This window comes from Netta rufina (assembly GCF_964035555.1).
Source record: "Netta rufina genome assembly, chromosome: 2".
Taxonomy (NCBI): domain Eukaryota; kingdom Metazoa; phylum Chordata; class Aves; order Anseriformes; family Anatidae; genus Netta; species Netta rufina.
Window position 1 is genome coordinate 26,689,754 of NC_140124.1, and position 20,684 is coordinate 26,710,437.

Below are 20,684 nucleotides of genomic sequence, written 5' to 3' on the forward strand. Positions count from 1 at the left end.
CGGCAGAGAAATGCCTCCGGGAGGGATGCTCCCTGGCTTTGCGCCCCTCCAAGGATTTCCCCACCGCCACCACTTTACTGGGGACCTCGGCTCCGAGAGCCTCTCGCTCCCTTTGTTCCTTCGGTTCTGGTGCTAAAAAAATCAGGGGGCCAGGCACCCCCCGGCCACGCAGACAACTTTCAGCGTTTCCCCGTCCCTTTGAAAATCGAACAGCAAGGTCTGCCTCAGGCATGTGCGTGGGGTTCCCGCGGCAAATAATAATAATAATAATAAAATAAAAAATAAAGGAAAGAAAAGCAACCGGCCGCGCTAACACCATTCCTGAAATCAGCTTCTCCCGGACTTTCCCGGCCACGCTGGGACAGCAAATGCTCTGCCTGGCTCTGATGTGAGCTGCGGGGGGGTCGGACGGGGGGACACACGCCGAGAGCATCCCTCAGCCCCGCGCACTCCCTGCGCGGCCGGGGACACCCCGAGGGGCGCGCTCCTGGGGAGCCTCGGCTGCTGAACGCCACCAGCCCCCCCCCCCCCCCAAACAAACGAGCGGAGCGAGCCGAAAAAGGGGATCCCCCTGCAGAGCCCCCCCGCACAAACACCAGAGCAGGACTTCGGGGGAAGGAGGGGATGGGAAATGAAAGGGGAATGTTTGTTTTCCCCTGTTGTTATTGTTGAACGCATGAATGAATGGATGAATGAATGAATGGAACAGAAGGTGCTCCGAGGCATATAGGAAGCCTCTGGCCGCTTATATTAACTTCCTATTATACCCTAAAAATAGAACCCCGTTTCCTGTTGTTCGTCAGCTCCTTCTGACTGTTGTGTCTGTTGTGTGACATCTCTCGGCTCACGAACGCGACTCCCAGGCACGCACACGCTCGGGGCTTTCTGCGAGCCTTACCCACAGCCCTGGTCAGGGCGGCGCGGCTCGCACCGCGACACGGGCGGCACGAAGTCACCGCGGCCCGGGGCACGGTGCCACGCGCGGTTCTCCACCCGTGACCGCGGAGCAGAGAGGGGCTGGGGGTGCAGAGGCCTCCGTGCCCTCCGGCTCGCTTTGGGCACAAGAGGGGCCGGGGTGCGCCCCCCTCTCCCTATTTCACGAGTCACCCCCCAGCTCCGGTGCCTTCCAACCCCGCTGACCGAGGTCTGATTTCTCCAACCTGTGGCCGTCCCCCGACACCTGCTGCCCCCCCCAGCAAGGCTTGGGCCTTCCATGGGGCCCCCACACACCTCTCCATCGCCCCCCACACCCCTCCCCGCGTCCCCGACCCCCTTATCCTCCGCCCCGAGGTGCGGTAAGAGAGGGGTGCAAGGCAGCGGAGCCGTGCCGAGCCGTGCTCCCCCTCCCCACAAGCACGGTCCCTTCGTGCCAGAGGCCACGAGGAAAACGGGCGGGGGATATTGGGGGTGGAGGGGGAGAGAAAAAGCAAAGACAACAATAAATATTGACAAGCAGCGTGACTCCTTGCAGCCGAGTCATTAACAGCGACCAATCAACGGCAGCTCCATAGCGGGAGATTTGCCTAATTAAATTGGGGGGAAATGAGAGGGGTGAGGCTGGATGGAGTCAACTGCCCCGCCGAAAGACGAGGACGCCTGAATGCGGCGGGGGACGGGCGCTCCCCGAGCGCATCCCTCCTCCGGTGCCCACCGGCAGGGGTCCGGGGGGGGCTCCCGGGGGACCCCCGCGGCCCCGGTGCGCGCCCCGCAGCGCAGGGAGCGCCCCCGGCACCCGAGCCGGGACCGGGTAGGGATGCGATGCGCTCACTGCCTGCGGCAGGAGCAGCCCCGGCAGGCTGTGCCTGCCTCCTCCTCCTCCTCCTCTCCTTTTTGTTTCCCGTCTCGGCCGCCTTTCTCCCTTCCTAGGTACCGCCGCAAAGCGGTCTCCGGTCGTGCCCAACTTTTCCCGATGCCCGGGTTAGCATCCATTACGCCGAGGGAGCTCTTTGGGAAGCAGAGAGCGACGTGTTGCCAGCACTCCCTAGCCCATTTTCTGACACCTTTTGTTACGCGTGCTCTTGCCGGTGGAGAAAATGCCAGTGTGTGTGCACCTGCGAAAAAACGCCTTCGTGATGTTAACAGCGAGCTGGAGGGTATAAAGCAATAAAACTGCCAAATGTACCTGTTCCCATGGAGCGCGCTACCTCCACCTATGAATAAAGAGTCCCAGTAGGAATTCTCTCCCTTCTCTTCCCCTTTCTCTATATTTTTATTCACTGTAGGTTTGTAAACGCCTGGATCGGGTTACCCTTTCGCGTGTTAAAGTGGAACTCTTGTTAAAAGCCGGAGAACAAGGCAAGACACTTACAACTGCATTCAGAGTTACTGAACCGACTCCAGAGGCTCAAGAAGTGAAACGGCGATGAGAGGGTGGGCGAGAGGGCACAGCGTGCCCGGCAGCCTCGACAAAAGACCCCGCGGATCCCCCTACAACAAGCGAGCCGAGCTGAGCCCGGCTCCTGCCCCGCACCGCCCAAGGTCGCTTCGCGTCCCCGTCCTCCCCCGGGGACAGCGCGGGGCACCCCCGGGGGGCTGGCACCCACCCGCCCCGCTGGGCTGCGGGGCAGCCAGCAGCAGAAATGGATGAAGGAGAAAAGGAAACGGAGAAAAAATGTTAGTAATTAAAAAAATAAAAAATAAAACAACAGGCTGATAACAACAACAATAATAAAACCGCCCTTGAAATATTTCCCAAAGCGATGCGTTGGAAAATAATAACAATAATAATAAATAAATAAAAATCAGCGAAATCTAGAAACCAATCCCCTGGGATTGCCGCTGTGAGAGGCAGTGTCAGGACCTGTGAGTGGTCTGGGGGTTGCTCGGGGCTCACGGGGGTTTTGCGAGCGGCGGCTGCTGGTGCCGGTGCCGCTTTTCCGAGCCCGAAGCCTCCAGCCCCATCTCCCCGTCCGCAGAAACTTGCGGGTTTCTCGGGGCTCGGCGGGTTCCGCCGTGCCCTTCCTACCTCAGTCCTCTGCGGTGGGGTCTGCCTCTGGAGTTCATGCTTAGCTGGACGCCAGGAGATTTAAGCGAGGGAAAGGGAAAAAGGAGAGGGAGAGGGAGAGGGGGAGAGAGAGAGAGGGGAGAGAGAGAGGAGAGAGAGATCCTCCGCGGTGCTGGATCAAACTTAATGTCTTTCCCCAGTCCATCTTTGAAAGAGAAGTGGTAATACCACCTGGATGCTCGGATATAAATCCCCTTGCAAATAATAAATGGATTAATAATAACAAGGTATGAAGTTCTTTTTATAGAAAAAAGGAGAGAATTGAAACTAAATGCGGCAGTTAGACAACCATTTTGATAAGAGGATAATTGAGGCGACACTGGTGTATAATTAGAGGATAATTTATGCTATATCCACTTTTATTCCACCTCCCAAAATAAACCCAGTCCATAATCATTACAGGCAAATTGTTCTGAATTTTATAGCAGCAATTTGAACAAAGTACTGCAGTTAATCATGGGAGATTTTTGTGTATTCCTGATTAGAAGTCTAATTGCCTCCTTCCAGAAAGTAAAAATAACTGTAAAACGACTCTATTTTTATCATTAACAATGTTGACAATAAAATAAAATCAACCGGAATTGTAATCTAAAGACAAATTTAGGGCGAAGGCGCTTTTCCTTGGGTCGTTTATATCCTAATCAAGCTTTGCCAAAACCACTAACCGCACGTAGCCATTTGCATATATTTGAAAGCGATTACGGGAGCCGCTGCTTTCAGGCGGAAAAAATGCGCCGCTTCGCCGGAGCGGGCCCGGCCGCCGGCGGCGCGCAGCGCGAAAATACCGCGCAGGGGGGAGAAAAATGGGGGGGGGGGCGCGGATTTGGGGTGGAGGGGGAGGAGGAGGGGGGCGAGCGGGGGCGCGCATCCCCTCGGCCCTCCCTCACCTCCCCCCTCCCCCCTTTGCGCGCAGGAGCGCGGGGCGCGCAAAGAGCGCGCAAAAGGAGGGGGGGGGGGGGTTGTGGCGCGCCCGGGGAGGATGCGCGGCGCGCCCCCGCGCGCAGCGGCGCGCGCCGGCGCGCCGTGTCGGTGACGTCAGGGGGCCGAGTGACCAATGGGGAGGCGCTGCCCTCCGGAGCCGAACCATTCGACTTGTGGCGTCCCTGCCCTGCGCGCCCAGGCGCGCCGGAGCCCAACTTTGGCAGAAGCCACCTTAAAAACCTCCGCCCGGGACTCCGCCAGCCCCCAAAAACACCCGTCGGGGGGAATGAGGAGCGGGGAGGAAAGGCGCCGGGAGTAGCCCTCCCTCCCCCCCCCCTCCCCGCTCGGCACACACCGCCCTCCCTCCCCTCTCCTCTCTCTCCTCTCTCTCCTCTCCTCCCCTCCCTCCCTCCCTCCCTCGGTTAACAAGGCCCCTCGCACCACGGCGCCTTAAAAAAATAAATCCCCGCCGCCTCCAGCCGTGCCGCGGTGGTGGCCGGGCAGGGCGGCCGCGGGCGGGGGGCGAGCCGGAGAGCGCCGCTCTCTGCCTCCCCGGCGTCGATGATGACCATGACCACGATGGCTGACGGGCTGGACGCGCAGGACTCCTCCAAGTCCGCCTTCATGGAGTTCGGGCAGCAGCAGCCGCCGCCGCAGCCGCCGCCGCCGCCCCACTCCCAGCAGAGCTCGCCGGCCATGGCCGGCGCCCACTACCCGCTGCACTGCCTGCACTCCGCCGCCGGCTCGCACCCGCACCACCAGCACCACCACCACAGCTCGCCCTACTCCGGCACCGCCGGCTCCTACAACCACCGCTCGCTGGCCGCCTACCCCTACGTGAGCCACTCGCAGCACAGCCCTTACCTCCAGTCCTACCACAACAGCAGCGCGGCCGGCCAGACGCGGGCGGACGATGCAGGTGAGCGGGGGGGGCCCGGCTCTCCCGGAGAATCCCCCCCCTGGCGGATCCCCTCCTAACCCCCCCGACCCCCGGGGCGCTCGCAGCAGGACGCGCGGAGCCCCCCGGGGCGTCCCCCTGCCCCCCGACGGCCGCGGTGCCCCCGGTGCGGGGCGGCGGAGCCCACCCGGTCCCCGTCGGGCGCCGGGCTCCGCTCGGCGAGGCTCGGCTGCGGCCGGCTGGAGGCAAAATTCCTGCTAACACCTGAGGAGTGAAAGTTTCCGGGCGAGTGGGTCGCATTCCGCTTTGCTTTGGGGCCGCCTGATTTATGGTGTTCTCTTTTTTTTTTTTTCTTTTTTTTTTTCTTTTTTTCCTTTAAAATAATCCGGGAGCCGATCGTTTGTATGTATTCACCCGAAGGGGCAAGGCAGGGGGGCAAGGGGGGGAAGCATTGTTGGCAGTCTCGGGCTGCTGCTTCCCCGACCACCAAACTGGCGACTCGAAGTCGATGAGCCGGGGGAAAACCTGGATGGCCGGGGAAGCAGCAATCCCCCCGCCAAGCCGGCGCGGCGCTCCGTTGCTTATTTTCCTTACTATTTTTTTCTGATTATTCCTCTTATTTTTTCCCCTGGGAAGGGCGGCGTGCCCACCCTGCAAGGGGACCCCCGCGAGGAGCCGCGCTGATCCCGCAGCAGCCGCAGCGATGCTGCCGAAGCGGCTCCGAGGCAGGCTGCGGGGCTGCTAGGAGCCGTCCCGACCGAAAAAAAAAAAAAAAAAAAAAAAAAAAAAAGGCAAAACCCACGATTTAATAGCTAAAGGAGGGTCGTGCGGCTTTCCCGGCCGAGATTTCAACTGCGCTGTTTTGCTTGCAGATCAGCAAAAAACAACGGTGATCGAAAACGGTGAAATCAGATTCAATGGAAAAGGGAAAAAGATTCGGAAGCCTCGAACCATTTACTCTAGTCTACAACTTCAGGCTTTAAATCATCGCTTTCAGCAGACTCAGTACCTGGCACTTCCAGAGCGAGCTGAACTGGCAGCTTCATTAGGACTTACCCAGACACAGGTAATTACTGGGAATCCCAAATCACTGAAATCCGGCTCGAGCAATAAAGGCCAAGCACGGTGCGCTGGTCCCTAGGCGTTTTGGCCTCTGTACAGGAACGGTAGCAAAGGTAACGCACACGGCCCCGTATCTATCGCGATAGGACTTATTTAATGCACGACAGAGAAAACGGTCTTCTGCTGAAGTAACTGAACGTGCCCTTCCTTCCCTCAGCCGCCTGCTGAGCAAACGCTCCCCTTTTGATGTCACAAATAAAATTCTTAAATTGCCTATATTTTTTTCGGATGAGACTAATTCCAGCACCGACGTGCAATTGCCCAGCTGTGGAAAGGAGAACAAAACAAAGGCGAGGAAGCCTTGGGCCTGATGTAGAGCTAAAAGAAAAGGAAAGCTGCATCGTAGCAACCTAGAGGTAGAGAGAAAGCAGGAACACGTTAGGAAATACCTGTAAAATCAATAGTTAATTCATCCTGGATGACTAACGCAAATGCAGTGGTTACCCTTGGGCAAAATGTACAGAAGGTGATAATAGATCTGAAGATCAAAGCAGCCATGTACGAAATTATAGCAGGTTAAGCCATAGTTAAGTGTGGTTGGAGTAGCTGTGCCATTCTGCTAATTTAAGCCTGAAAGACACATGAGGCATTACAGACTTCCCGAGCTGGGGTTTGCGGAGGAGCGCACGGATAGATGGGATCAATTCGGGCAAAATGTAATCATGTGAATTTATGAGCTTAACAAATAACTTCGCTGTTTTATCATTGTCAGTGATAACAGCCGCTTCCAGCCAGCGATTTTTAAATGCTCGGCAAACATTAATCACGGAAATAGAGCTGATGGTCATACAAATGGGATTTTGGTCTATTTAGCAGGCACTCCTCTCCCTCTCTCTCCCTCTCCCTCTCATGTAGATTTACGGGCCCGATCCTGAATATGCAGACAGGCAGGCACCCCTGCCTATGCCCTACCATTACATCTGCAAAGTTTGCAAGGTCGAGAGACAACACATTCGGGAGTTGTCTTTGTTTGATTTCGGGACGTGTATTTATATATCTATACGTATGGCTCACATCTATAGCATCCCTAGCATAATAATCCTGACCTGCCACAGCGGGCCCGATCCTGGCACGCCTCTGTGAGGGCTGACTCCTTCCTCGGCACTTTTGCTGGGGTAGGAGCAGGATGGGACCCAGAGCAACCCTGATAGCCGATGGCTCTCTGAGAAAAGAGAATTTTCTTTCCCTTAAAACCGACTTTTAAAATAAAGCTGCAGTCCCGGCTCTGTTGTGCCTCCTCCCCTGTCACCTAAGCGAGGACGGTTTGGCCGTGCGTGCTTTCGGATGCGCGGTTTCCGCGTCCAGATGCCCTTTGTCTCTTGGCTCCCCTCTCCTGGCACAAACCCGCAGGAGTGCCTGTGGTTGACAACAGCGTGCCCAAACGAGCGAGTGACCCCCCCAAAACCCTGAACGGGGCACCCACGGGAAGGCATTAACACACGCGGGCACATGTAAAGCAGGAGGGCTCAGAGCACGGCCCCTACTCCAGCCTGATCAATCTGGCCTGCCCAGGCAAAATCACGCTCCGGCTTAAAACCTGCGTCCACCTCGCTTTCCAGCTCCGCTCTTCCTCTGCTGTTCTCTCCGGTCACATCCAGAGCCCAAGAGCAGCAGTAGCTCACCCTCCTCTCCCACTGCCCACCCCCAGCCTGACACCCGGATGGCGTGGACTCTCCAGACCCTCTCTCGGAGCAAAAACCACAGCCCCCGGGATCTTCCCTGCCGGGCCCTGGGTGCTCACGGCAGCCTAATATTTGCTGCGTTTTGCTTACAGGTGAAGATCTGGTTTCAGAACAAACGCTCCAAATTTAAGAAGCTGCTGAAGCAGGGCAGCAACCCCCACGAGAGCGACCCTCTGCCCGGCTCCGCTGCCCTGTCCCCTCGCTCGCCAGCCCTGCCTCCAGTCTGGGACGTTTCAGCTTCTGCCAAGGGAGTCAATATGCCTCCCAACAGCTACATGCCTGGCTATTCTCACTGGTATTCTTCTCCACATCAAGACACAATGCAGAGACCACAAATGATGTGAATTGTCCAAGAGAAATAATCTCCCAAGAACGCCTCGTCTCGACATGGCAAAAAGTTCCCCTGCTTTGCCAAGCCGTGCCAGCTAGCAGGCTCTGTGTGAACTTGTAGATGCGGCAAAGAGACAGAGTGGCTTTATTTTCTTTTTTTTTTTTTTTCCTTTTCCTTTTTTTTTTTTTTTAAGTAACCTCAGCGATTGATCTCGACCAGAAAGACACAATTTTCATCCTGGCGCACAGAAGACACTTCTCTTTAGGATATTTTCATTTGGACTCCAAGGCACCAGCCTCTTTCTCTGTGGAGTATACGTCAAAACAAACTTTTTACTGACTTTGCCCACAAGAAGAACCTGAATCTACAGCGGCAGCCGTTTTTACTTGTTTAATGAGCTAAAGACATTACACGATGAAAGAGAGACTAGTCAAAGCTCCTTCATTTTTATTCACCAAATGCGGACTGGGGAAAAAGATGAAAAGAGAGAAGAAGGGATAAAAAAGAAAAAAAGAAAAAAAAAAAAAAAAAAAAGCGAAGAGGGGAAAAGAAGGAGAACTGCTTGACGATGAAAATAACGCTGCAAGCCCCGAACATTGCCACGCAGCGAAACCTGCATGCTTTCCCGCAGCGGAGCGGGCTGCGGCTTGGAGGCGAGCACCGGCTCCGCCGCCCAGAGCCCCTCGCACACGCGTGGGGCCACGGGGCCACGGGTGACACGGGCAGGGGGTGACACGGCCCCCCAGGTCCCCGGTCCCCAGCCCCGGGCAGCGGCAGGACAGACGGAGCCAGGGGCGGCTCAGCGCCGGCGTCCCCCCCCGCTCGTGAAGCCAGAGGGACCTTTCTCCCGAGCAACCTTTTTCTGTATATATTGTTGAATTTTAGTTGTACATATACTTTGTATGGTTTTGTCTTCTTTCATATATAGAGAGTAAAAGCCACAAAACGCCCGCCCGCCTCGCGTGTCTCTGCCGCGGCCCCGCGCAGCGCGGCAGCGCCCCGACCCCAATCCCAAACCGATCCTGACCCCAATCCCAAACCAATCCTGACCCCAATCCCAATCCCGACCCCAAAGCCGGTCCCGGTGCAGGCAGGGACCAGCCCAGCCCGCAGAAACCCCCGGCCGGTGCTGCGATCGCGCCGCTCCCTCCCGCTGCGCTTCCCCCCCGAGGACAGCTCTGCCTCGGAAGGTCGGAGAAGCAAAATTATTAGGAAAGGAGGCGCCCTCCTTTGTGTTTTTTTTTTTTTCCTTTTCCTTTTTTTTTTTTTTTTTTTTTTTCTTTTCGACAGCAGACAATGAAAGCCGAGGAATGCTTTGCAAAGCCTCGAAAGGTGCCTAGGCACACGCCACGCTGGCCAGCGAGCTCCAGCCCTCCTGCCTGGTGGCAAGCACGGCGACCACCGCAAATGCAAAGCCCTTTCCTCATCCGAGCTGGGTGCCCCATACTGCGAGAATTAATGGCTAGAGACCTGGGCATCCTGCAAATTATGAACCTTGAAACCACTGAGCCATTTATCAGAAGTCAATAGAGATCCTCAGAGTGCTCCGTATAATGACAGCTACACACAGTCGTGCAAAAGGACAGTCACTATAATTAGACACAAAGCAAAGACTACTTACCAATATACCAGTTTTTTGGGGGGTGTTTTTTTGTTTTTTTTTGAGCAACTTCCACGCTCAGTCAGTCTTCAGAGTGGTTTAAAACCGATCAGTCTTGTCATTTTCTACCATTCGTATTGTTACATTAGGAAAAATGTTTTCTTTTCTTTTTTTCCCCTTCCCACTGTGAAACTTTGGGTTCAGAGCTCCCCAGGATCAATTCTGAACAAAGCCTCCAGCTGCAGTGCCATCCAATTTGAAGCAGACATTGGGGACAATTTAAGGTTTTTATCCACAAGAAGGTTTTTTTCCATTCTCTTAAATGCAGCCATAATTAGAGTAATTTTTCATGTAGCCCGCTGATTACAGCGTTTTTACCGTCAAAGATAATTACCTGTAATTTTCTTCCACTTTTAATACTAAAAAGCCATCTTTATTTAGATTCAGGAACAGGAAAGGCGAAACAAAAGAGGAAAATTATTCTGTTATTCATACACAAATTGCAGAGACGTAGGGCCTAAAATTGAAAATTAACCAAAATTATAATGCTGAAAAGAATGGAAGAGGCTTCAGAAGTACAGCTGCTAGTGGGGCTCACTGAATTATTCAAATGACACTGGAGAGAAAGCTACCATACATTTAAACCAACAGCATCCTGCGCGGGGATGTGCGGGCGTGTGCGAGCGCCCTGCTCGCTCCGCATCAGCCCCGTTTACACGCGCACGCGGGCGCTGCCTTCGCGCCGGTTCCCCGGGCTCCCGCAGAACGGGGCTGAGGCTCGGGGGAGCCCCGGGGGCCGGTACCCGGGCCGAGCCGGGCCGAGCCAAGCCGAGCCGAGCCTGTTTGGCCCCCCGGCCCCCCCCCACCCCCCCACCCGCTCCGCTTTAACCCTTTCGGCACCGAGCAGGGGCTGGGGGAGGCCGAGGAGGGGCTCGCTGCTCCCCGTGGGCTGCCGCGGGGCAGCCCCCGGGTGCGTGGCGCCCACCCCACGCGCGATTCGGAGGGCAGGCTCAGGCGCTGCCCCGACAGCGAGCGAGCGAGCGAGCAGCTAATAAAGCAGCCCAATTAGCGTAGCGCAGTGGGAGAAGGTGACACGGGCGCCGGCGGGATGGGGAGCGAATGACAGCGGAGGCAGAGCCATCTCCCCCCCTCGCCCAGGGAGACTCTCATGAAACAGCGGCATCTATGGATGGAGCGGCGGCAGCTCCCCGCGCCTGCCTGCCAGCCGTGCCCAGCCGTGCCGAGCCGTGCCGAGCCGTGCCGGGGGCGCGGAGCACCGCAGGGCTGGGCGAGGCCGCCTCCCTGCCGCCGCTGCCCCCGCGGCACGGCTCGGCACGGCTCGGCACGGCTCGGTGCGCTGTCCCCGCCCCGCTGCGGGGCCAGCGCGTTTTTTCCGCCGGGCGCGGAGCCCCCGCGCAGCCCCTGCGGGAGCCCGGCCCGGCCCGGGGCCGCCCCCGCCGCCCCCCCGAGCCCCCCGCCGCCGCCCGAGGGGAGCGGAGCCGCGGAGCCGCCCGGCCCCGGCGGGGGAAAGGAGCAGGGAGGCAGCGACGCAAGAGAAAAAGCCGGAGCGTGCCTCGAAGGGAGGCGAGAAGCAGCCGCCAAGCAGCCCCAACCCGAGCCGAACCCCCAAACTTACCCCCTGCGCCAATCGGTTAGGCAAGGATCGGGGTCTAGGAACCTATACCGACCAGAAGCGGTGTAGGATATTTTTCTGAGTCTCAGGGCAGAAGCTCTTTCTCTATATTCTTGGTTGAGTGAGCACATCCAGGTGTGAAATTGTTTGCACACCCCAGCACCTCTTATATTGCCAGCAAAATTAGCTGTTATTACTGTCACTGTTTAGTGATGGTTAGCTTGATAAAAAAAAACTGCTGTAATCAAGACCTGGCGCATCTTTGCAAATTACAGATAATTGTAAACGTCCAGATTATGATAATAGCATCCTAATCCAGCCTGCAATATAATTATTACAGAGTGTTACATCTGAAACTGTCCAGTAGGGCTAATTCAGCCATTATTTAGACCCTATTTTTGCACTGCAAATGGGTTGCTGAGTTGAAAATGTACGATTGTAATTTCACGGGGCACTCAATGAGTAATGGTATAGGGAGAGAAAAATACAAAAGTGAAATGCGAACAGTAGCGATCAAATCAAACTCCGAAGGACAAAAGGCTGTTTGATTCATAGGGAACGAGAAGAGCGGGAATTAAGAAAAGAGCAAATCAGTGGTCTGCGGCGTTACGTGCCCAAACCTCGAGGAGTGCGAGGCTGCTGGCAGCCGGGGGCTGATGCTCCGGGCTCCTGCCGGGACCATCCCGCCTGGCAGCGCGGATCTTCCCGGCCCAAGGCTCCCCGAAGGCTCCCCCAGCCCCAAACGCGGCCTCGCTCCTGCCCTGGGCCCCCTCCCAGGTGCCCCAAGGCTCGGAACAGGCCCCGGGGGGAGCCCCAGGGCTGCTGCCGGGCGCGGGGGGCCGGTGCCGGGCACCCTCCGCGGAGAGGCGCGGAGCCCCTGCGCGCCCGCTGGCCCGGTCGTCAGGGGTCCTTAAGGAAATTAGCGCAGCCCCGGCTTAATTGGAATTAATTAGCCAAAAGAGCCTGGCTAACAGGACTACCTGCGGCTAGCGAGGTTAACTCCTTGGGCTGGTTCCCCTCCTGATTAGCTTCCCTTAACCCCGGGCGCGGAGCGCGCAAACCCGCTCGGCGGGTGCATGCGAGGGGCTGCGCGCTGCTGCCCGAGGAGGGGGCGCAAGGGGGGAACGACCCCGGCCCCCTCTCCTCTCCCCGGGCAGCAGCAGCCCCTGGCAATCGATAAAAACGGTGCAGAGAAAGGGAAAGGGAAGCTCGGTGGGGAGCGCGAGGAGAAAGCCCTATGAAGGCGCGGCACGGTGCGCACGGAGGGGCTCCTGCAAAAGGCTCCCGGGGCGCAGGGAGGGCAGGGCACGGAGTCAGGGCAGGATCCGGCCCGGCGAGGCTCGCTGCTGCTGCTGCTGCAGAGCCCGGGCTGAGGTTTAGGCAACCTCTCCGGGACTGCCGGCGGGAGGAGAGCGAGGAGCCACCGCCAGGCTCCTCCTTGCCAAGTGCTGAATCAGGCGCAGCTACTGGCCGGGACCGGCTCCCCGGGCCCTCACCTGGAGGGGAATAGGGAGGCCGAGGGGGCTCGGGGGTTTTTCCTGCGGCCTTAAACGTCGAGTGCGTGGGGGATGTACACGCAGCCACCCGTGGCGTGGGCGTCGGGGTTTATCGGGTCGGTGTTTCTGGCAGATAAAACCATCGCTCAGCCTCCTAACTCGCGTGTAAATAGACGCACCGCAGAACAAAGAGCAGAAACATTTAATTGATGGAAGACAGATTCTCCCTAAAAAAAAAAAAAAAAGGAGAGAGAGACAGAAAGGGAGGCTTAATGTAAACTCCTCAGTTCCTATTTTCACGGCTCTTGTCTGACCTATAAAACAGGTTATTATATTACTGCAGGCGACCGCTGAAACGCCCGAAAGCAAGAAGAGGGGTTTCTCCCCACCCCCCAGCCCGACTTTCCCCCAGCAATAGATCCCCTTTCCGTAATCCACAGCCGAACCACCTAAAAGTCTGTCAGTCGCAAAATTGCGTGGCAGAAAATCCCTAATGGATGCCACATGGGCGATGCTGCGATGCTCCCGCCGGCCGCGCCGTGGAGCGCCCGGAGCCCCGCGCAGGCACCGCGCACCGCGGGGGGAGCCGGAGGGGAGGGAGAGGGCGAAAGAAAAGCCCTAAAAAAAAAGCGAGGAGGGCTGCTCGACGCCGTGACAGGTTGGAGGGGGTGGGTTTTTATCCCCGGGGATGGAGGGGGAGGGAAAGGGAACGGCTTCCCGAGGAGGCAGCACTCCCCCGGGTGGAGGCTCCTCCGTGCCGGGGGATGCGGAGATGCCCGGGCAGGGTACGGTGGGGGTCCCCTGGGGTTTATTCCCCTCTGTCCTCGGCTGGGTCAGCTCTGGGTGCGTGTGTTGGGGGGTCTGCCGTGGGTGGGAGAGCTCCAGGGGTGCGGGCAGTGTCAGGACGCCTCGGGCCGGGGCAGCCGGGGCTGCAGTGTGTGTGTGTGTGTGCGTGTGCGTGTGTGTGTGTGTGTGCGTGTGTCAGGCCCTGCGGCTCAGCCCTGGAGCCGCTCGGCACCCACAGGAATGTGGCTCCTCTCGGCTCCCCGAGCTGCCCCGGTTCCACATGGAAGTAGCCGCCAGGAAAAGAGAAGGGAGGGGAAGAGAGAGAGGGGAAAAAAAAAAGAAAAGAAAGAAAAAAAAGAAAAAAAAAAAAAGAAAAAAAAAGCCCCGAGCCAGCAATCCGCCGAGCCCAAACCCAGCGTCAGACAAAGGACAGTTCATCCCATCCCCTTCCCGGGGAGGCCCGGACAAGCCAGGCTCCCTCCGGCCGCCGCCGGAGCCCCGGGGTGCGCCCGGCCGGGGGCAGGCGCCGGGGGGAGCGGGGCTGGGGGGGCCCGGAGCATCCCCGGGGGCTGGCGGCCGGACACCTCGCGTGTGCTCACCGGGTCCGGCTGCCCTCCCCCGGGACGCCGTGCCAGGCTCCTGCCCCTCTATATGAGAAGAAATATGAGGTGGAGAGGGGGCCACGGGGAAACCGAGCCGAGGCTGGAGGGGGGCGAGGGGAGCGGTGCCGGAGCCGGGGCTCCCCGGAGGGGCTCTGGCCGCATCCCGCTGCCCCGCAGCCCTTCCTGCGCTCCCTGCCCCTGCAGGTTACAAGAGCCCGGCAGCTCTTCAAAGGAAAGGGGTTGGGGGGGGTGGACCGACCTGGGGAAGAGACTTCCACCTCCTGTGTCCGAGCCTTTCCGCGAAGGGAAGGAATCGCAGGGAGGGGGGGAAGCTCTTACTGCAGGTTAAAAAAAAAAAATAATAATAAATAAATTAATGCTTGGCTAGAGCGAAATGAAGAGAAGAACAGGAGAAAATGAAAAGGTCGAGCATTTTTTTTTTCTTCTTCTTCTTTTCGGGAGGTGGAAATTAGAGCAGCAGAGACAAAGCCGAGCGTTTCGGCAGCTCCACGGCCGCGGAAACTCCCCGCAACCTGGCGGGGGAAACGAGCAGGAGCCGCTGCCCGGAGCCGCCGTGGGGCTGCGGGAGAGGCCCCGGCTCCCCCCGGCTCCCCCCGGCTCCCCCCGGCTCCCCCCGGCAGGGCTGCCCGCTGCCCGGCACCGTGCCCGGCGGCACCCCCGCACCCTCCCCGGCTTTCAGGGCGAAGCTTTTAGCGAGCAGCCCGGTCTATTGTATTGCAAGGCGTTTAGCAACCCCCAGACCTGTTACAAAACAGCACCCCCGGGCTGCTTGCCTTCTGGGGGAGCGCACCGCACGCAGCACGGCGGCGGGAGCAAGCCCCCCGCAGGTAAGCGCACCGGGAGGGGGGACACACACATTTTCGGGTCCCCTCCCAGCCCTGAGGGCTCTGTCCCCGCCGAGCCCCGGTGGCCGGGGGCAGCTCGGAGCCCGGGCATCCTTCTCCGGGTGTTTTGTGCGTGCGGAGCCGGCCAAGTCCCTCCGCCAAGTCCCTCCTTCAGACGGACCCGCTGCGAGCGCCCCAGCCCGGCTTTTAATGGGAACGGGGGGAGCGGAGCCCTCGGTTTTCTCCTTTTCTCGTATTCAGCGGCTCCCTCGGACGGAGAGGCAATTTGTGTAATTAGCCGGGCTGTGGAGTGCGCGGCTCTCGACGCTAATTGCTCTCGGGGCGGCTGGAGGAGAGAGCCCCGCTTCCAGCTTCGCTTCGGCAGCACCCGCGACCCCATAAAAAACCCCACGGGCTGCGGGGAGCCGCGCCGCAACCCCTCGGTGGCGGGGGCCGCATCCTGCCCAGCCCCCGCGCCCTGCTCAGCACCCGGCGGCCTCGTCCCTCTCCGCAAAAACCCGGCCTTCTTTTTCCCTTTTTCCTCTTTTTTTTTTTTTTTTTGGTGTCCTTTCTCACCGGCAGAAGAAGGGGGGGAATTTGGAAACGCTCCTCGTGGTCGAAATAATTTTATTTTATTCAGAATATACAGTTTAATTCCTCTATCTACAATTATTTACAGGGTTAAAATAACATTGAAAAAAAGTCTCTGGAAAAGTTGAGGTCATAGATTTCAAGGCACCATTGATAGTGTCCACAGCTGAGCCAAAAAATGTCCGTATCGTATAAAAAAGGGTTTCCTTTGAAATGCAATAAGTTACATGCACAAGCTTTACACATTTTAATCTTTTGTTTGTTTGTTTGTTTGTTTCGTTTCCCTTTAAAAATTCCCCATATGCATTCCTTTCGTTATTATTCCTTAACAGTAAAACACAGGAGTCCAAGGAACAAATAATAATAATAATAATTAATAATAATAAAGGGTCAGGCTCTAATAAATTGTCCCAGAGGCCAGCGCTAACGGGTGCTGTAGGGAGCCGTGGGGTTGGAGGTGGGAGTTGATGGCGTTGGCACCGGGGTACCAGGAAGAGGAGCTCTCCAGGTAGCTGGATGCGGGGGACGGGTTGGAGTTTGGAGGGTGAGCGTGTGCGTGGGCATGGTGGCTGAGGGAGCGGGACGAGCCCTGAGGTTCCCAAACCGCAGGCGACTGGGGCGAGTTGCAGGCCATGGGGTCGCTGGAGCTGGGGCTGTGCTCCGGTGGCATCTCCCCGTTCTTCATGATCTTCTTGATCTTGGACCGCTTGTTCTGGAACCAGATTTTCACCTGGGAACGGGGGGGGGACGGGAGGAGAGAGGAGAGGGAGGAAAGCGACACCATTACTGCCAGCCCGAGGATGGGAGCGCCGGGGAACACCCCGCAGCCCCCTGGCCCCTCGACCCTGTCCTTCCCAGCTCCCCATCCCACCGTGCCAAGCAGTGCCAAGCCGTGCCGAGCCGTGCCGAGCCGTGCCAAGCCGTGCCGAGCCGTGCCGTACCTGTGTCTGCGTGAGTCCCAGCGAGGCGGCCAGCTCGGCCCGCTCGGGCAGGGCGAGGTACTGAGTCTTCTGGAACCTCCTCTGCAACGCCGCCAGCTGAAAGCTGGAATAAATAGTCCGGGGTTTGCGCACTTTCTTTGGTTTGCCGTTCACCATCCTCACCTCGGGCTCCGCCACCTCCTTCTCTGCACGGGCGCAAGGGCGGGAGGGAGACAGACAGACAGACGCACAGACAGACAAGACAGACACGCAGACGTTAAGGCGCGGGGCCCGGACACGACGGCGGCGGGGTCCCGCCCGCGGGCCGAGCCGAGCCGAGCCGGGCCGGGCCGGGCCGGGCAGCGGCGCCGGCCCGACGGGGCCCCCGCGGCTCCCCCCGGGCTCCTCCCGCCGGGGCTCCGCCGGGGGGGGGCCGCTCCCTGCCCTCCGGGACCGACCCCCCCGGGGCTCCTCCGCCTCCTGCGGCCGCGCCGGGCGCCGGGGCTCCTCCGGGCCGGGCAGCCCCGGGCGGCGGCGGCGCCGAGCGGCCGGGAGCGCGGGGCCTCGCCCCCCACGCGTGGGGTTTGCGCGGATCCGGCCCCCGCAGCCCGGCCCCCGGCGGCGATCGCTTCCCCCGCACCTCCCCGAAGCCGCTCTGGTCCCCAGCCGAGCCCCCCCCTCCTCCATGCGCTCGGCTGGGGGCTCGCCGGTTTTATTAATTCCTCCCCCCTCCTTTATCTATTCCCTCCCCATCTCACAAAGCAGCAAAACGCTAAAAACGCGGTAAAAAAAAAAGACTAAAAAACTTTAAAAAATCCTCCGGCTCTGCAGCCCTGCCGCCGCGGGGCTCCCCCCTCCCACTCTCCTCCCCCGCCCCTCGGAGAGCAGGGGGAAGGAAAAACTTTCTTTGCCACCGCGAAGCCGAGGCGGAGGCGCACAACAAGGCTCGGCTCTTTTCCCCCTCTTCCTGCGGGGGGAAGGAGGAGGGAGGCAGCCGGGTTGGGGAGGGGGGGGGCCGGGGCCGCTGCCCGACGGCTGCTTTCCCGGAGCACCACCAGCAGCAGCCCTTCCCGACGGGCTTCGTGCGCTTCGCATCGCGCGGGGTGGGCAGGAAAACTACACCCAGCCTTCCCCCTTTAAAAAAAATAGCATTTATTTTCTTTCTTTCTTTTTTTTTTTCTTTCTTTTTTTTTTTTCTCTATCTTTTTATTTCCTTTTTTTTTTCTTTCTATTTTACTTCTTTTTTCTTTCTTTCTTTCTTTTTTTTCATTTTCCTTTCTTTTTTCCTTTTCCTTTCTTTTTGTTTTTATTTTTTCCCTTTTCTTTCTTTTTCTTTTTTTTTTTCCCTTCCCTCTCCTTGCAGCTGCATCCCCGCCATCCCCAGGGCAAGGACGGGACGCTCTCCCCCCCCGGTGCTCCCCTCCGGCCGCCCCCCCGGAGCCCAGCTCTCACCTGGCTGGCTGCCGGAGCCCTGGACGCGGTTGTAAGCCCCGCTGTACTGGTGGTAGGGGCTGGCGTAGCTGTAGTCTGCATAGGCTTTGGCAGGATAGTTCCCGGCGGATCCGTTCATGCCGTGGTACTGGTACTGGTAGGGGTTGAGCGCTTTGCCGTAGGAAGCCGAGGTAGGCGAGCAGTAGCCGTGCGGGGCTCCCCCCGTCGGGCTGTAGTAGTCGGAATCCGTCGCCGAGGACTCGGGCAAAGTGGGAGACTCCTGGGACGGGTGGTGCATGGCTGCGGCGCTCTGGAAAGGAGCCTGGAAGTCGCCGGACCTGACGGTGGGGACCCTTCTGTCAAATACTCCTGTCATAGCTCGGAGCCGGCTGCGGGCTGGGGCTGCTGCTGGGGCTGCTCGGGGCTAAGCAGCCATGGCTGGGGGAGGAGGCTGCGGCGCTGTGTCTGTCTCCGGCAGACTGCTGGCTGGGGCGCAGCATAGGCTTGGTTAAATCCTTAATTGCGCTCTTACGCACAGCAGGGTGGATCGGGTTCCATTGGCCAGAGCAATCGGGAGCAGCGACACCCTAACTCGTCCAACTAGTTTAGCACAACAAAGCTTCGGCTTAAAAAAAAAAAAAAAAAAAAGGAAAAAAAAAAAAAAAAGAAAAAAAAAAGTCCCATTCAAGCTCTTTTAAAGTGAATACCAACAGCAACATCCGAGGCAGAGCGATGGGGAGGTTTCCGTCCCGTTCCCCCCCCCCCCCCTCCCAGCACCGTGCAGCCTCCGAGGGGGCTCGGCCGGCCCCCGGCGCCCCCAGCCCGCAGCACCGAAGGGGGGGGAGAGTGGAGAAGCCCCCCCGGGCTGTGCTGCCCCGCTCCTCCCGGCCTCGCCGGTGGCTCGGGAGCAACCCGCCGGTCCCCGCTGCGATTTCGGCTCCGGTGGCGGTAATGGTTAGCGTCTAGCCTCAGCCGGCTTGCTCTTCCCCTGCTGGGGGACGTGGTCCTGAGAGTGTGCGTTAAGCGAAATAAACCCTCTAATAAACCCTCTTACCTCCCCCCCCCCCTAAAAAAAAATAAAAAAAAAAATCGGATTTTGGTTGCATCATTTCCTGCATCCCCACCGCCCCGGGCCGCCTGCAGGCAGGTCCGGCTCCGGTGGAGCCCAAATCCCCCATCGCACCTCCGCCACCGCCGTCGCAAGAGCCCGTTTGGGGGGTGGCAGCCCCCCAGAGAGGGGGGTAAGGTGGTCGCCCCCCTTTCCCTCGCCCCAGAAGCACCCCAAAACCCGTCCCGAGCAGCCGCAGCCGCCTCCTCCGAGCCCCGGCTCCGGGGAGCGGCCGGGACGGGGCGAGCCGCGCTCCGGCTGTGCCCGGCCGCGGTGATTTCTATGGCGAAAAAAAAAAAAATGGTTCGGATTTTACAAGACACTAAGGAAAACAAATAAAAGGCTGTTTTCAGTGACCTGGAGTTGTAGATTTTTTTTTTTTTTTTTTCTGAAGCTGTTTACCCTCCAGATTTAGCCTGTTTGCTCACCGAAGATCTCGTAGCCAGCTGGGTAACACTTGTAACACAACCGTGCATGTTGTACTTGAACTCATTGTTTGCTTTGGAAATGTCCACAGCTCATATAAAATCACATTAAACAAATCCCTGAGCATTTCATTATATGATTCACTTAGGTCTATGGAAATACCCCCCCCCCCCCTTTTCTTTTTTTTTTTTTTTTCTCTAAAGAGAGGAACCGGAGCGGGACACGTTTACGACTGGGGAGGGGGGGAAGCGGGTTTATTAAAGCTCCCGATTTGCATCCAGTCGGAGAGATTTTGAGCAGATGAAGAGGGGGAGAGCGGGGGGAAGCCCATCGGTGCCATAAATTCCAGGGCACTGCTCTCCAACACGCCCGGGCAGGAAGGTGCCGCCTGAGCGCCGGGGAGAGGAGCGGGGCCGGCGGCAGCCGCTGCACCCAGCCCCGGGAAACGGGGGAATAATGAGGAATAAGGGGGAATAAGGGGGAATAAGGGGGGATAATGGGGAATAAGGGGGAATGAGGGGAGAAGGGGTGCCCGCCGCGGCAGCTGGTGCTCTGCCTTTATTCAGAAGCAAAGGGAAAAAAAGTTTGGATGTTAAAAAGCAAGCGTGTGAGAGGGGGGAATCCGCCAGGTATACCCACAGCAGCCCCACGCGGATTTATTTTTTCGGAAGGCATCCGCAAGCCGCTGCCGTCCCCGCTCCCGCAACCCCTCGCGCCTTGCGGGACTCCTGCCCCCCGCCTCCGGCGCCCCGCACCCGATTTTCTGGACTTTCCGCCTGCTCTGTTTTTGCTGTTTTTCAGCTTTTTTTCCCCCAGCGGTTTTTATTTAACACATCCGGTGGGGCGAGCGCCTTCGCGGGGCAGGAGCCGGCGCCTGCCTTCCACCCCACAATACGCCCATTGTTTACCCGCACATGCTCGCCGCGCCGCCCCGGGCCCCCCCCTTCCCCGTTCCGGGCCGAACCCCGGGGCCGAAACGGGCGGAGAAGGAGGGGGGACACGGCGTGGGGGGGGGGGGGGGGGAACCTCGGAGCCTCCCCGTGGCCGTGCCAAGAGCGCCACGCCGCGGTCACGCGTGGGAGCGGCTCGGCAGCGCTACCTGCGGTGTGTGTCCCCCCCCCCCCCCGCCTTCCACCCCTCCGCCACCTCCCCAAAGCTCCGCCGCCGCCGCCGCCCCCTCGGGGCCCAGACTGAGCGGCGGCGGCGGGCGCGGAGCCGGGCGGCCCCGCCAGCGCCGGCCCCGGCGGGCACGGGCACCGGGGAGCGGGCCGGGGCGGCGGACAAGGCG

At 58.9% G+C, this 20,684-nt stretch overlaps 2 protein-coding genes across 2 annotated transcripts; one reads left to right on the top strand and one right to left on the bottom strand.

Annotated features, from left to right (window-relative positions):
• Positions 1-4,486: 4,486 nt before the first annotated feature.
• On the top strand, positions 4,487-7,971 carry DLX6 (distal-less homeobox 6; the record flags this gene model as incomplete). The annotated part of the gene is made up of 3 exons (XM_084281917.1): positions 4,487-4,844; positions 5,696-5,889; positions 7,720-7,971. 3 exons carry the CDS (start codon positions 4,487-4,489, stop codon positions 7,969-7,971), a joined length of 804 nt encoding a protein of 267 aa, XP_084138043.1.
• A 7,937-nt stretch (positions 7,972-15,908) lies between these two features.
• On the bottom strand, positions 15,909-18,362 carry DLX5 (distal-less homeobox 5; the record flags this gene model as incomplete). The annotated part of the gene is given in 5 exon segments (XM_084281206.1): positions 15,909-16,241; positions 16,453-16,637; positions 17,884-18,267; positions 18,270-18,326; positions 18,329-18,362. Coding segments are annotated over 5 exon segments (993 nt in total).
• Positions 18,363-20,684: the final 2,322 nt, after the last annotated feature.